Here is a 12,677-nt window from a genome sequence, read left to right on the forward strand (position 1 = left end):
GTTATCTTTGATGCTGTGCATGATTTGCAAGATCAAGTTAATAACATTTCATATTCTAAGGGGTTATTTGATTGGTTACCTTGGGGTTTGGGTCCTTTATTGCGAGATAGTTTTATAATTATTGTAGTCATTGGATTTTGGATTATTGGATGTGCCTTATGTACTTGTGTACGAAGTTCATTGTCTGTGCGTATGGTGTCTTATGGTTAATGGAGACGGCCACGGCCGAATATGTCTTGACATGAGTGCAGCCATGTTTGGCCGCTCCATTGACCTACAGCCACCAGCACAAAAAGAAATATAAAAGCTGCTTTCTGTGTGGTGGGAACTGGCCTTTTCCCGGGAACTGGCCCTTCTCTCACGGAGGGAGTTGCAGGTTGTAACATTTCAAGGCTCTTGGAGCGTCGTAGCACGGGATGGACTGGCCATCTATGCCGGGCTAGGACGATAACCAAAGAGAACAATGCACGTACACAACTACTGGGCTGGGACGTTAGCCAGGGGGCTCAGTGCACGTACGCCACTGATAACCATTTGTGCATGGAAACACTAAATGCTTGCTCTGCAAACTCTGTAATTGCTTACTCTGAAAATTACTGATGGTATAAAAACTGCTGGAAACTGAGACCCAGAGAGAGTTCCACCTGTGGAAGGGACACCTTGCCCAGGACGTGTGATCCTTGCCCAGCCGCGTCGATTGACAGGGCTCTCCCGGCAGTGGGGCGTGGATGTTGTGAGTAACTGATCTGATGTGAAGTAATTGATTTGATATGAAGTAATTGATTTGATGTGTTCTCTTTTCGGTCAACCTGGTGTTTCTCTTTCTGGTTGATTTGTGTCATTTTCTCTTCAGCCGATGTGGGTGTTTTCCCTTTCCAGTCGGGCTGATGTTTTTTCCCTTCTAATACTTGACCTATCTAGATCTGTTTGCAGACTGTCACCTTTACTATCCTCTATATAATAAAATATACCTTTAGTCCATTTGTTTGGAGTGGAAAGTGTCTTTTACATCTCTGATCGAATCCCCGAACCTCTGATAACAATATGAAAAACTATTTTTCTCATCTATAGGTAGTCAGCAATACTAATGAGCACAACAAAGTTTAAAAAATTGTGAAAAATAATTTATTTGTCCAAATTTTATTTTTAATCAATTGGTTTAATTTTTGAAATATACTTCTGATTGAATTAAATATTCAGTATTTCCAAATTAGATTCATGAAAGTACTGAATTATGCTGGGTGACTCCTTTGGACTTCAGTTTAGTCCATTAGGACCTCCTGAGGGCATAGAAAAATATGTTATACTCCTTAGCATAAAATCAGAAGTCCAGATCTAACAGAAAAGGAAAAGGAGACTGTTGCTCTAGTCCGTGCTGAAGGTGTCGTAAGAGTTGGTCTCTCTGAAACATAAAAAATTAACGCAGAAGGAAATACCTGGATCCACCTGAGATTCAGTTCATGGTTACCCACTGAGCTGTGCTCGTGTGCTAATGAGATGCGGTCTGGGCTGTTCAGAAGACTTGACGTTGTGAGGAGTGGGACACTTACATCAGCAACACGTTTCCTATGAGTTCTCCAGGTGTTTTTTCTCTTTTCTGATCCACCCCTTTTCTGCACTCCTAGATATATCCTTTATATGAACTAGAAAATTCATAGCTCTTTAAAAAACTTTCAAAATAGATTTAATCAACAGAGAAAAATAAACAGAACATGTGCATATATGACATATATAACCTTCGAAGTAGCAATCAATGCTATGTACTCACATTACTCTCATTAGTATTCAATGTGTATGAATAGTTCAGGCATTGGAAATTCTCTGTTATTAATATAGTAATATTCATGGACTCGCTTGTCAGCTACAATGAATATATACAGATATGTTGTCCAAATGTTACATATATACATATATATGTAAATATATGAAAGAGAGAGAAAGAAAAAGAGAAAAAGAGAGGATATTTAGTACTGCCTGAGAGGTGTTGGTTGACATTTTTTCCCAAACATGGAAAGACATCAAGCAACAGATTCAAGTTGCTGCATAAATTAAAAGCTAGATAATCACACCTACATCACATAACATCACACCTCAACACACAAGAATCAAACTAATGAAAACAAAATTCAGAGTAAATTTGAAGTAGATGGAAAAGACATGTTACATTCAATGGTAAATTTTAAGGATCTCTTAACAGATAATGATATCAGAAAACAATGGAATGATATTCTTAAAGTATTGAGAAAAAAATAGCTGGCAACTTAGACTGCTATAACCAGTGAAACTGTCTTTTTAAATGAAGGCAAGGTAAAGTTGCATTCAGACAAACAATAAAGAGAGAGCTCATTGCCAAGAGACCTGCACTAAAAGGAAAACCAAGGGGGAAGAGCTTCAGGCAGAAATAAAATTATCCCAAGTTGAACTACAAGAATGGGAAAAGCACTGAAGAACAAAGAAACTTGGTGCATATGCAGATAAATCTAAATATTACTTGTATAAAACAGTGTGATGCCTTGTGGAGTTCTACATGTATGTAGAAATGAAATATATCAAAAGTAGCAAAAACAGCAAAAGGATAGAGTAAATGGATTTAAAGAATTTTTGAGTTCTTACCTTTCTGGCAAGTGGAAAAAGTAATAATTTTAGAGTATGCTCTAATAAGACAAGGATACATTTTGTTATTACTAGAGTAACTACCAAAAGAAAAATAAAAGAATATATAATAAGCTATAAGAGGGCATAATAAAATAATAGAAAAATATTTGATTAATTTAAAATGCAGCAATAAAGGAGAGGAAATGACACAAAGAATAGATGGAAAAATAGAAAACAAATATTAAGATGATAGATTTAAACAAAAATATATCAGTAATTGCATTAAATGTAAACAGACTAAATAATTCAGTTACTAAACAAAGATTAGCAGCCTAGGTAAAATAACACCCTGTATGTTGACACAACTTATTACAAAGATACAGAAAGTTACAAAGTAAAATGGAAGATGATAAACCAGATCACATCAGCCAAAAGAAGTATTAGCTATACTAATAGTAGGCAAAGTACACTTTGTTGCAAGAGCTTCATCAAACATAAAGAGGGATATTTCATGATGAGTATGAAATTTATATGCACTAAAAATTATTACCTCAAAATATATAAAGTAAAACTTGGTGGAGCAAAAAGAAGAAATAAACAAGTCCACAACTGCAATGGGAGAGTTTAATAGATATCACTGAGCAACTGATAAAAAATCAGACCAAAAAAAAATCAGTAAGCTATAGAAATTCTGAACAACACAATTAACAAACTTGACCTAATAGGCCCGTATTCAACCTTGCAAACAGCAATTGCAGAATGTAAATTTCTTTTAAGTGCACATGGGACATTTTTAAAAAATTTATTTTGTGCCAGGGCATAAATTGAGTCTCAAAAAATTTCAAATGATTATGTTCTATAACCACAGTGGAATTAAACAAAGCATCAGATAAGTTCTTTATATACCAAGTTTAAGATTTACCTAATAGATCAATTAGTACTTTACAACCAGACTTTTCAAACTTAAGGACATACTACTGGTCTTAAAGTGGTATCAAGTGGTAATTGTGCAACCTAGGCTCATTTGCTGCTTAAGATCTCCCTATAATAGAGGGAAAAAAGCAAATTTCCTTATCCTCAAAGTTTTACGATAGTAGTATAATATTGTCATTAATTTTTTTAGAGTGCTCTTATTTATAAGAGCGTTGCATGTTATAGAATGGAACAATAGCATACATGATTTGTTGGAAATCATGGGGGTTACCGGGATGAACTAGGTGGCTTTATGAAGGATATGGGACTTAAAGTGGATCTTGAAGCTGGATAGAATTCAGATAAGCAATCAGTATGCTAGATATTTCAGACAAATATTTCATGTGAACGATTGAGGAGGTAGAAATGCCCTGAGAATGTTTGAAGGAACCAGTCTGTTGTAGGGGAAATAAAAAGAACTTCTTCCTCTACTTCTCTGATCCACTATATCTAGACTCTTCTTGCCGGAATGCATGAGGGACATGATAAGAAGTCTTGTTTCACCAACTTGTAAAGAGAAATTTATTGACTATATCTACAAGTTGACTTGACTTGCAGGTTTTACTTAGAGAATGCATAGTTATTCATATAATATTTAGAGATCAATTCTTTTCCTATCATTGGAAATGTCTTCCTCTTTGACTCAGCATACATTTTTGAAATGAATACCTGGGAAATTCTTATCTGGGCACACAGACCAATCCCTCAGCCAATGGGATGAGTTAGGTCCTGATCAGACTGTCCTCACATTCAGTTAGTTCTTGCTTCTACCTTTTAGATATCACGATATAGCCCTAGTATGGCACAAATCCTCCATAAGCATGTGAAAGTTTGTAAAAAGCAACATCCTCATATCCCTTTCTTGTTGTATGACATTGCTTGGTTATGAGAATGTACTTTCTACAAAAGCCCTTACAGTTTAAATTATAGGGGAAATGCACTATCTTCCTATCTGGAGCAGTGCTTATTAACTTTCTTTGGAGACACAGACACATTTGAGAATCTAATGAAAGCTATAGAAATTCATTCAAGAAAAATGGAAATTTATCAATAATCACACATGGTGACGTAACATATTAGGAGTTTAAGAGTCTTCTAAAGGTCCTTCCTTGGACTAGGTTATTAACCTCTGATCTGGAGAGGTTTTGTATTTTCTCTCACCTCCTTAGAAAAAGAAAATATGTTCCACAGGGTTAAGAACAAGACATTTCATTGGTTTAAAAATAGCAGCTCTTGGGCCAGCCCGTGGCTTGGCGGTTGGGTGCGCGCTCCGCTGCTGGCGGCCGGGGTCAGATCCTGGGCGCACACTGGCACGCTGCTTGTCGGGCCATGCTGAGGCGGCGTCCCACGTGCAGCGACTGGAAGGATGTGCAACTATGACAAGTGGCTATCTACTGGGGCTTTGGGGAGCAAAAGGGGAAAAAAGAAAAAGAGGAGGATTGGCAATAGATGTTGCCTTGGGGCCGGTCTTCCTCAGCAAAAAGAGGAGGATTGGCATGGATGTTAGCTCAGGGCTGATCTTCCTCAGAAAAAATAAATAAATAAATAAATAAATAAATAATAAAAATAGAAGCTCTAATTTTAGTTATTGATATTGTTTAATGTGTAAATGCCTAGAAGCTAGGAGCAATGGGAAAATAATACAAGGAGAACAAAAATGATACCTATAAAAGTCTCCTGTTTTTCAGAAAAGTTCATTGTCGTAAATGCAGTTTAAAACAAATCTCAACGTGATGTTTTATTCAAAAGAAATCTTAATGGGTTTACCACTCATCATTCAGATGCAAATTGTTTGGGTCATGCATTATTAGAGAAGTTTAAAAGTTTTTAATCATGGGAATACATCATTGCCCAATAAAGTTAACTATCAATTTATTTTTTAGTAAAATGACATGAAAATTTAGAAGTGAGAGAAACCGTTTCTTTTGTGCAACTTCACCAGCTATATCCTCCAAAATAGGATTGTCTACATGGCCTTAGTGTATGATATTTTCCAAAAAATTGAGAAAAGATTGCGTTTTAAGTCATTTAAATAGCTTTATAATGTTGCCTGATTTCAAAACTGCTACATTTATGGAAAAATTCAGAAAATACAGAGAGGTACAAAGTAGACAATGATAATTATCTGCAGTTCCATCGTCCAGAGATAACCACTGTAAACATTTGATGTATATCATGTAAGAAACTTTATATATCATTATATGGATATTGAGAGACGTAACAGGTGTGGAAAATAACATGGGATGTTGTTTTGAACCTGCATTTTAAAAAGTCTTTAAAAGTGTCTAAAACTTAACATTTAATACATAGTCACTATTGTCATTGAAAAAAAACGCAAAGAAGTTTAAGGAAAAAGTTAATACGTCTCTTATCATTTTAGCTCTGCCTCTCTCCTCAATAGCCTGGTATCCACACTTGCACATCTTTCTCTGAACTGACACTAGCATATAAAAACATTGTACAAACTTATACAGATTACTGCTTTTGTAATTATTCAGTTTATAAAAATTGACTCAACATACATTTCCACCTGCTTCTTGTAAACATGTTCTTAAGAATGCATTATTTCTAGGGGGTAAATTCCTAGGAGACGAGTTTCTGGATAAAGTATTGCATGCACTCTTTATTTTAGCAAATACTGCCAGATTATTTCCCATTTTTAATGGATTTTACAGTTTCTTGAGTAATGTCTGAAGTATTTCCCTGGTTTCATAGGTTAAATTACTTTAATATTTTCAAGCCAAGGGATGAATAAGTATGTGTGCCATGTACATTTCTCTGTCTATTAGTAAGGTTGAGCGTGTTTCTTTTCTGTGTGGTATGTTTGGTTGTTCTCTCCTGGAAATTATTTTTTTTTAATAATTTGTCATTTTCTATAATTATATGCTTTTGTTGTTGTTCCTATTCTTTAAGTCAAATTATAGATGTTAATTAGATATTTTAGGTACCTAGCAAATTTCATCCATTTATTTTTGTGTCGTGTTTTCTTTTTCCATCTACAAAACTCCAATTTCTATGTTATTAAATTTACAGTTTTAACTAAGAAAAGCTATATAATCTTTTTCTTTCCTAGTTCCAGAGTGTAAAGATTCTCAAAAAAAAATTTTTTTTTTTTTTTTTGGTGAGGAAGATTGGCCCCGAGCTAACATCTGTTGCCAATCTTCCTCTTTTTACTTGAGGAAGATTGTCCCTGAGCTAACATCTGTGCCAATTTTCCTCTAGTTTGTATATGGGATGTCACCAAAGCATGGCTTGATGAGCGGTGTGTAGGTCCATGTCCGGGATCTGAACCTGCAAACCCTAGGCCTCTGAAGAAGAGCGTGCAAACTTAACCGCTATGCCACTGGGCCAGACTCAAGATTCTCAAATATTTTAATTCTTTCTTCCTGTTCCGGTCTTTGAGTTACTGTTTTAAAAGTATTTTAAATCTGTCTTATTTTAAAGGCACCCCATATTAGTCGTTTTTAAGTTACTATATATCAATAAACACTATTTACATTTACCAATTTTTTAATCAACTTATTTATACTCCTTTTCTTTGAATTCAATATTGTTCCAGGTAAAATTCATCTTTCAGTCATTTGTTTCACATAATGTCTAAAACTAACCTCTTGGTTGTTTTACCATCACTCTATATTGTTATTTTAAGTAAATATAGAATTCCAGTTGGAAGGTTATTTTTTTTTTTTGAGCACTTTGGAGATGACCATAATTATAGAACAGAATGGAAATATAAATATCAATTAATTTTTTAAATAATTCAGCTAAAATAATTGGTTGTGTAAAGAGTATTGGAAGTTTAATACTTTCCTAATAATATTAGGGAGTCTGATGACATTGGGTAATGAATCAAGAAGGAAAGCCTTAAGAATGGTATTCAAGTCATGGAGGACTTCTGCTTTCATAATGGTTCATTGGGTAACTCAGACTAAGTCATACTAAAAACAACTAGAGGATTTGGAAAAACACATGTAGAAAACATCTGAACTTACTGATAACTAACAAGATGATGAAGGGAGATCTGGAGGAGAAAGATTAAGGGACTATACCAAAACCTGAGCCAAAGTATAAAACACAAATATATATCCAGATTTTGGGTGCTCTCTCATTTTCAAGACCTGCCTCTCCCCTCAATTCTGGCAAATTTGCAGCCATTATCACTTATCACCTCTCTCCCATTCTTTTTAATTTCTTCTGGAAATCCTGGTAGATATATGCATTGTCTGTTTATTTTGTTATATTCCTTTTATTTTCCATATCTCTTAAAATCTCCTCCTTATTTCTATTCCTTCTATATTTTATATGTTTTATTCTGGATGATTTTCTCATATTTTATCCATGTCATGAATTCTTCCTTTAATCTACTAATCAATGTGTCCATTGAGTTTTTCTCTCAATAACTCTGTTGTTTACTTATAGAAGTTTAATTTTGTTTTTTCACAAAATGCCTCTTTTTGCTTTCATAATGTCATGCTCTGGTTTCATCGTCTAAATGTATTAAATGCCTATAGCTCCTTTTGGGTGGTTCAATTTTTTTTTTCTAGTTCTTTGTTTATTGACTTTCCCTCATAGGGGTTTGTTCACTGGCGTGGATTGTAGTTTTTTTATCGTGATGATGTTATCAGCAGGAATGGCATTCCACGGCAGTTCTTTTTCTCCTGAATTCATACATCGAGTTTTAAGTTTGCGCTTTCCTGGATCCAGGTTTTTTTCCAGTTGTGTACCAGGCTTTACATTAATTGTTCTGCTTTGGGTCCTGTACTGTGTGCACCTACACATGTTGTGGACCTAGGATCCTGATTTTGTGACAATTGTACCCAGTTCCACCCTAGATTAGTGCGTGGAGTTTTGTCATCTCCATTTCATATAAGGGGCAAGTCTCCGAGGTCCCAGGCTTCAGGCAAGGTGGCTCAATCCCACTTCCTCACCTTGCGTGGCCCTGAGGCTCGTCTCCTCTTCCCACGTGTGACAAGGCCCAGGACTCAACTCCGCAGGCCTTCATCTTACTCTGAGGTCACTGTGGATCACTTTGGCTTCAGTAGTGTCTGTTTAAATTCCCTTTTTATTTCCGGACTGGCAGATTCAAGCTCAGCTATCCATTCAGCTAAAAAGAAAAATATTCAGCCTTTTTATGGATTTGATGATTTCATGATTATTACCAACATGTGAGGATAATAAACAGAAGACCATGTATATAGATGTACTATTTTATTCACTCTTTCAACAAATATTTATTGAATGGCTACTATGTACCAAGCACTATGCTATGTACTTAAATGAATCAGTGACTAAAACAGAAGACCTATTCTTATAAGTTATTTTCTTCATGCTAGTGAAAAAAATGGAAATTTTTTTCTTGCTTTGGAGAAGTGACATTAGGCAGAAGAAGTATGACATCATGCAAGACTGTTCCGATCCTCTTCTTTATAGATTTGGAGCCTGACCTGCAATTGTCTCTTTTGCAGACTTCTATTACCCTCATTGATATTTTCATGTTGATGAATAATAATGAAATTTAAGTTGCCTTTGGTGTTTTTACAGCTTAGACAATGGAGTACCTTTGGAACCTTGGAAGTTACAGCTCACATGGAATCCGCAACAAAGTACTCAGTGGTAATAGAAGAAGATTGTGAAATTCTTAAAATCTCTGCAAAGAATTATGCAAAGTTAAAATCGGTATGACTAAATCTAATCTATAGATTAACACAATATGAGTATAAATTCATGCTAAGTTTTGCCTCTTTAGACAGAAGATGTCCATATTCCTTTTATTTTTTAATTTGACTTGACCTGGAGACCATAAAAATGTGGTCTATTGATGGACATCACTTAAGCCTCTAATGGTGATGGGTAGTTGAAGTGGAAAGAAAGGTCTCTCTGGATATATTTTATGAAAGTTTTTGAGTGCTTTTGGTTTTTCATGTGTTTAAAATTCACTCATTCATTCAATAAATGTATGTTTTGAGTGTCAACAGCACATCATGTATTAGGGATGCCAGAACGATCAGACAGACAGATCTCTGAATCTCTGAGGTCCACCTTAGGGGAACAAAAAAGACACTTGGGAGTGATTGGCAGGCTATCTCATAGTTATAACAAAAAACACAACCCAGGGCTGCATGAATAGGTGATCACAATTTAATTCTGACCCCTGAATTCTGTTAAGATAACGTATTTACTTCAAGTTGAACAATTTATTCTCTTTTAGTCAAATCCAAAATTTTCCCTTTCCCCTATTTCCCCTGGATGGCAGAGGAAGTCTGCAGAAGTCATGGGACTGGGAGGCCCCCCTAGTCCTGCTGTGCTTGTGATGGGGTTGCACCTGGTGCCGGTGCTACAGGGCACTGGTATCAGCCACAGTCGGGCGCTTGTGGTGGAGGGAGGTGAGGACACATCCATCTTCTTGACTTAGGTCTTTAATGGGGTTTTTTTTGATACAATGGTCTCAGTGCCAGTGGTGCCCATGACTTTCTCAGAATTCACCTTCCTTCCAAATTCCTGGTTTCAGAGTGGCTTGCTTTTAAAAAAAAGTATTTTTTGTTTTTGTTTTCAAAATATTTGTATCACTTATTTGATATTATCAAATACAACTTTTGAGTTTAGTCTTGAGTATGACAGCTTTTTAAAAAATGCTAAAACATTTATAGAAGTCCAAAAGTATTATGAAAGTTGGGAAAATATAATAATAGTAGCAGATCTGAAGATTAAAAATTCAATTTGGTGACGTGATCATAGAGTGATGCTCCTATAAAATCCAAATGCATTTTATACTAATTTACATTCATATCATTTTTATTTTTTTTACTGCCATTAATCTATTTGCTATCCTTTTTTTCCTTCTTTTTAAGTAATCTAATCTAGGAAATTTGATAATGACTTTTTTACAGGAACAAACAAAACTTGAAAATAAACAAAAGGAGGAATTAATTCGTAAGTGTCCGTATTACAAAGAGTGGCCTACTTTATCCATATATGAGCTAGTTGCACTCATTAAATGGAAAAAATTTCCTCCAGGTCATGGTGAGTTTACCGCAGTTTTGGATCATTTTCTTTACATAACACGATGTTATTAGAATTTGTGATTTTTCATAGTTTTAATGTTTTGTATAATATTTCTTCATGTGAGTGTTCCTCTAATTTATTTAATGTTAACTTTGAATTGGACCTGTAGATTTGCCTGTTTGTTATTAAAAATCATTCTGGACGCCAGCCCCCTGGCGTAGTGGTTAAGTGCGCACACTCTGCTTCAGCGGCCCGAGGGTTCGCAGGTTCGGATCCTGGGGGTGGACCGATGCACCACTCATCAAGCCGTGCTGTGGCGGCGTCCCATGTAAAGTAGAGGAATATGGGCACAGATGTTAGCCCAGAGCCAATGTTCCTCAGCAAAAAGAAGAGGATTGGCAATGGATGTTAGCTCAGGGCTGATCTTCCTCACAAACCAAAACAAAAATATCATTCTCTCTTGGCTTGCAGGGTGGTCTCAGAATTGGCCTTACTACCCCACCCCTTTGTATCTCCCCACAGCCCTACCCCTGCCCCACCCTGATGGTCAGTGTAAGGACCAAACTAAAAAGGAAACATGCAGTGAGGGGCTATAGTCATTTCTTCCTGTTGTCCTGGTTGGACACCTACCTAAGCAGCAAGTTCGCGTATCTGCATCTGTGCTACGCATTGTCAGTGGAAAATACAGTTACAGAGAATAAATGAGGCCGAGATGTGGGGCAGCAGCAGGGAGGCTGCCTGCATTTCCAATATTCAGCATGGCCATGATACACGGATTGCCTGGGATACGTGTAAACAAAAAGTGTAGGTGGTGTTGAGTCATTTTGTACAATTTTTCCATCTCGGAGAGCCCACTAAACAAGAGATGCCAACTGCTATGGATTGAATGTTTGTGTCCCACAGACTTTGTATGTTGAAGCCCTATTTCCCAAAGTGAGGCCATTTGAATGTGGGACTTTTGGGAGGTAATTAAGTCATCAGAGTGGAGCCCTCATGAATGGGATCAGTGCCCTCATAAAGAGAGACGTGAGAGAAACAATCTCTCTCCGCCATGTGAGGACACAGCAAGAAGGCAGCTGTCGGCAAACCAGGAAGAGGATTCTTATCAGGCATTGCATCTGTTGGCCTGCTTGATCTCAGACTTCCCAGCCACCAAAACTCTGAGAAATAAATGTCTGTTGTTTAAGCCACCTAGTCTATATCTGTTATAGCATCCCAAACTGACTAAGACTCCAGCACAAGAGGAACTACGGTGGTGGGTCAAAGCCTTAGATCTCCTTCAGAAAGGAATCACTATCACCCCACAAGAGACAGCCACAAACAACAGAGAGGTTTGCAACCTTGCCTGTCCCTCCTCCTAGTCAAACAGTGGAGGACCGAGTACCTAGATGATAACGAAAGAGGAAGTATTGGAAAGAAATACTTCCACCTCAAGCCTACAGAGGCATAATTGTCGTGAGGGATATGGTGCCAGGGGGAGAACATTTCTCAATTAAGTTTGAAGTTAAAGTTCTAAAAAGAATGAGTCTGAGTTGTAAATTCCATAATGTGACCGTTCTAAGGATACAAATATGATGGAGAAGTTATGGAACCTGGCTAAGACAGCCTTTGAGGAAGCGACTATACAACAGAAAAGTGAGATTCAGCATAGCACTGTACAGAGGGTTCTTTTATTGGAGAAAAGTAAATAACATTAGAGGCAAGTTTATGCTACAAAAAGTGAAATTTCCTAATAAATCTGTTAAATTTGGTGAGACTATAAACCCTTTCCTGAATTTGTTTCAAATTTCTCTCCAGTGTTTGTTTTTATATTTTTATATTTTATTTATTATTTTTTGAAATAGTGTTTAGCCCATGTTTAGACAAATATATATTTTTTCCTTTTTTCTTTTTGTTGTGAGGAAGATCAGCCCTATGCTAACATCTGCCAATCCTCCCCTTTTTTTTTTGCTGAGGAAGACTGGCCCTGGGCTAACATCCATGCCCATCTTCCTCCACTTTATATGGGACGCTGCCACATCATGGCTTGCCAAGCAGTGCGTCGGTGTGCGCCTGGGATCCCAAACGGCACACCCCGGGCTGCCACAGCTGAGCGCGTGCACTTAACC

The 12,677-nt window shown here is 36.7% G+C and overlaps 1 protein-coding gene across 3 annotated transcripts in view; it reads left to right on the forward strand.

The window, feature by feature from the left end:
• CNBD1 (cyclic nucleotide binding domain containing 1) overlaps window positions 1-12,677 on the forward strand; it is a 310,066-nt gene that overhangs the window by 163,940 nt on the left and 133,449 nt on the right. For all 3 annotated transcript variants that reach the window (XM_058528986.1, XM_058528988.1, XM_058528987.1), the window contains exons 4-5: window positions 9,109-9,243; window positions 10,455-10,587. In XM_058528986.1, coding sequence (XP_058384969.1) covers window positions 9,109-9,243; window positions 10,455-10,587 — 268 coding nt within the window. The remainder of the gene's footprint in view (window positions 1-9,108; window positions 9,244-10,454; window positions 10,588-12,677) is intronic.

Source organism: Diceros bicornis, chromosome 33, assembly GCF_020826845.1.
Source record: "Diceros bicornis minor isolate mBicDic1 chromosome 33, mDicBic1.mat.cur, whole genome shotgun sequence".
Classification (NCBI taxonomy): domain Eukaryota; kingdom Metazoa; phylum Chordata; class Mammalia; order Perissodactyla; family Rhinocerotidae; genus Diceros; species Diceros bicornis.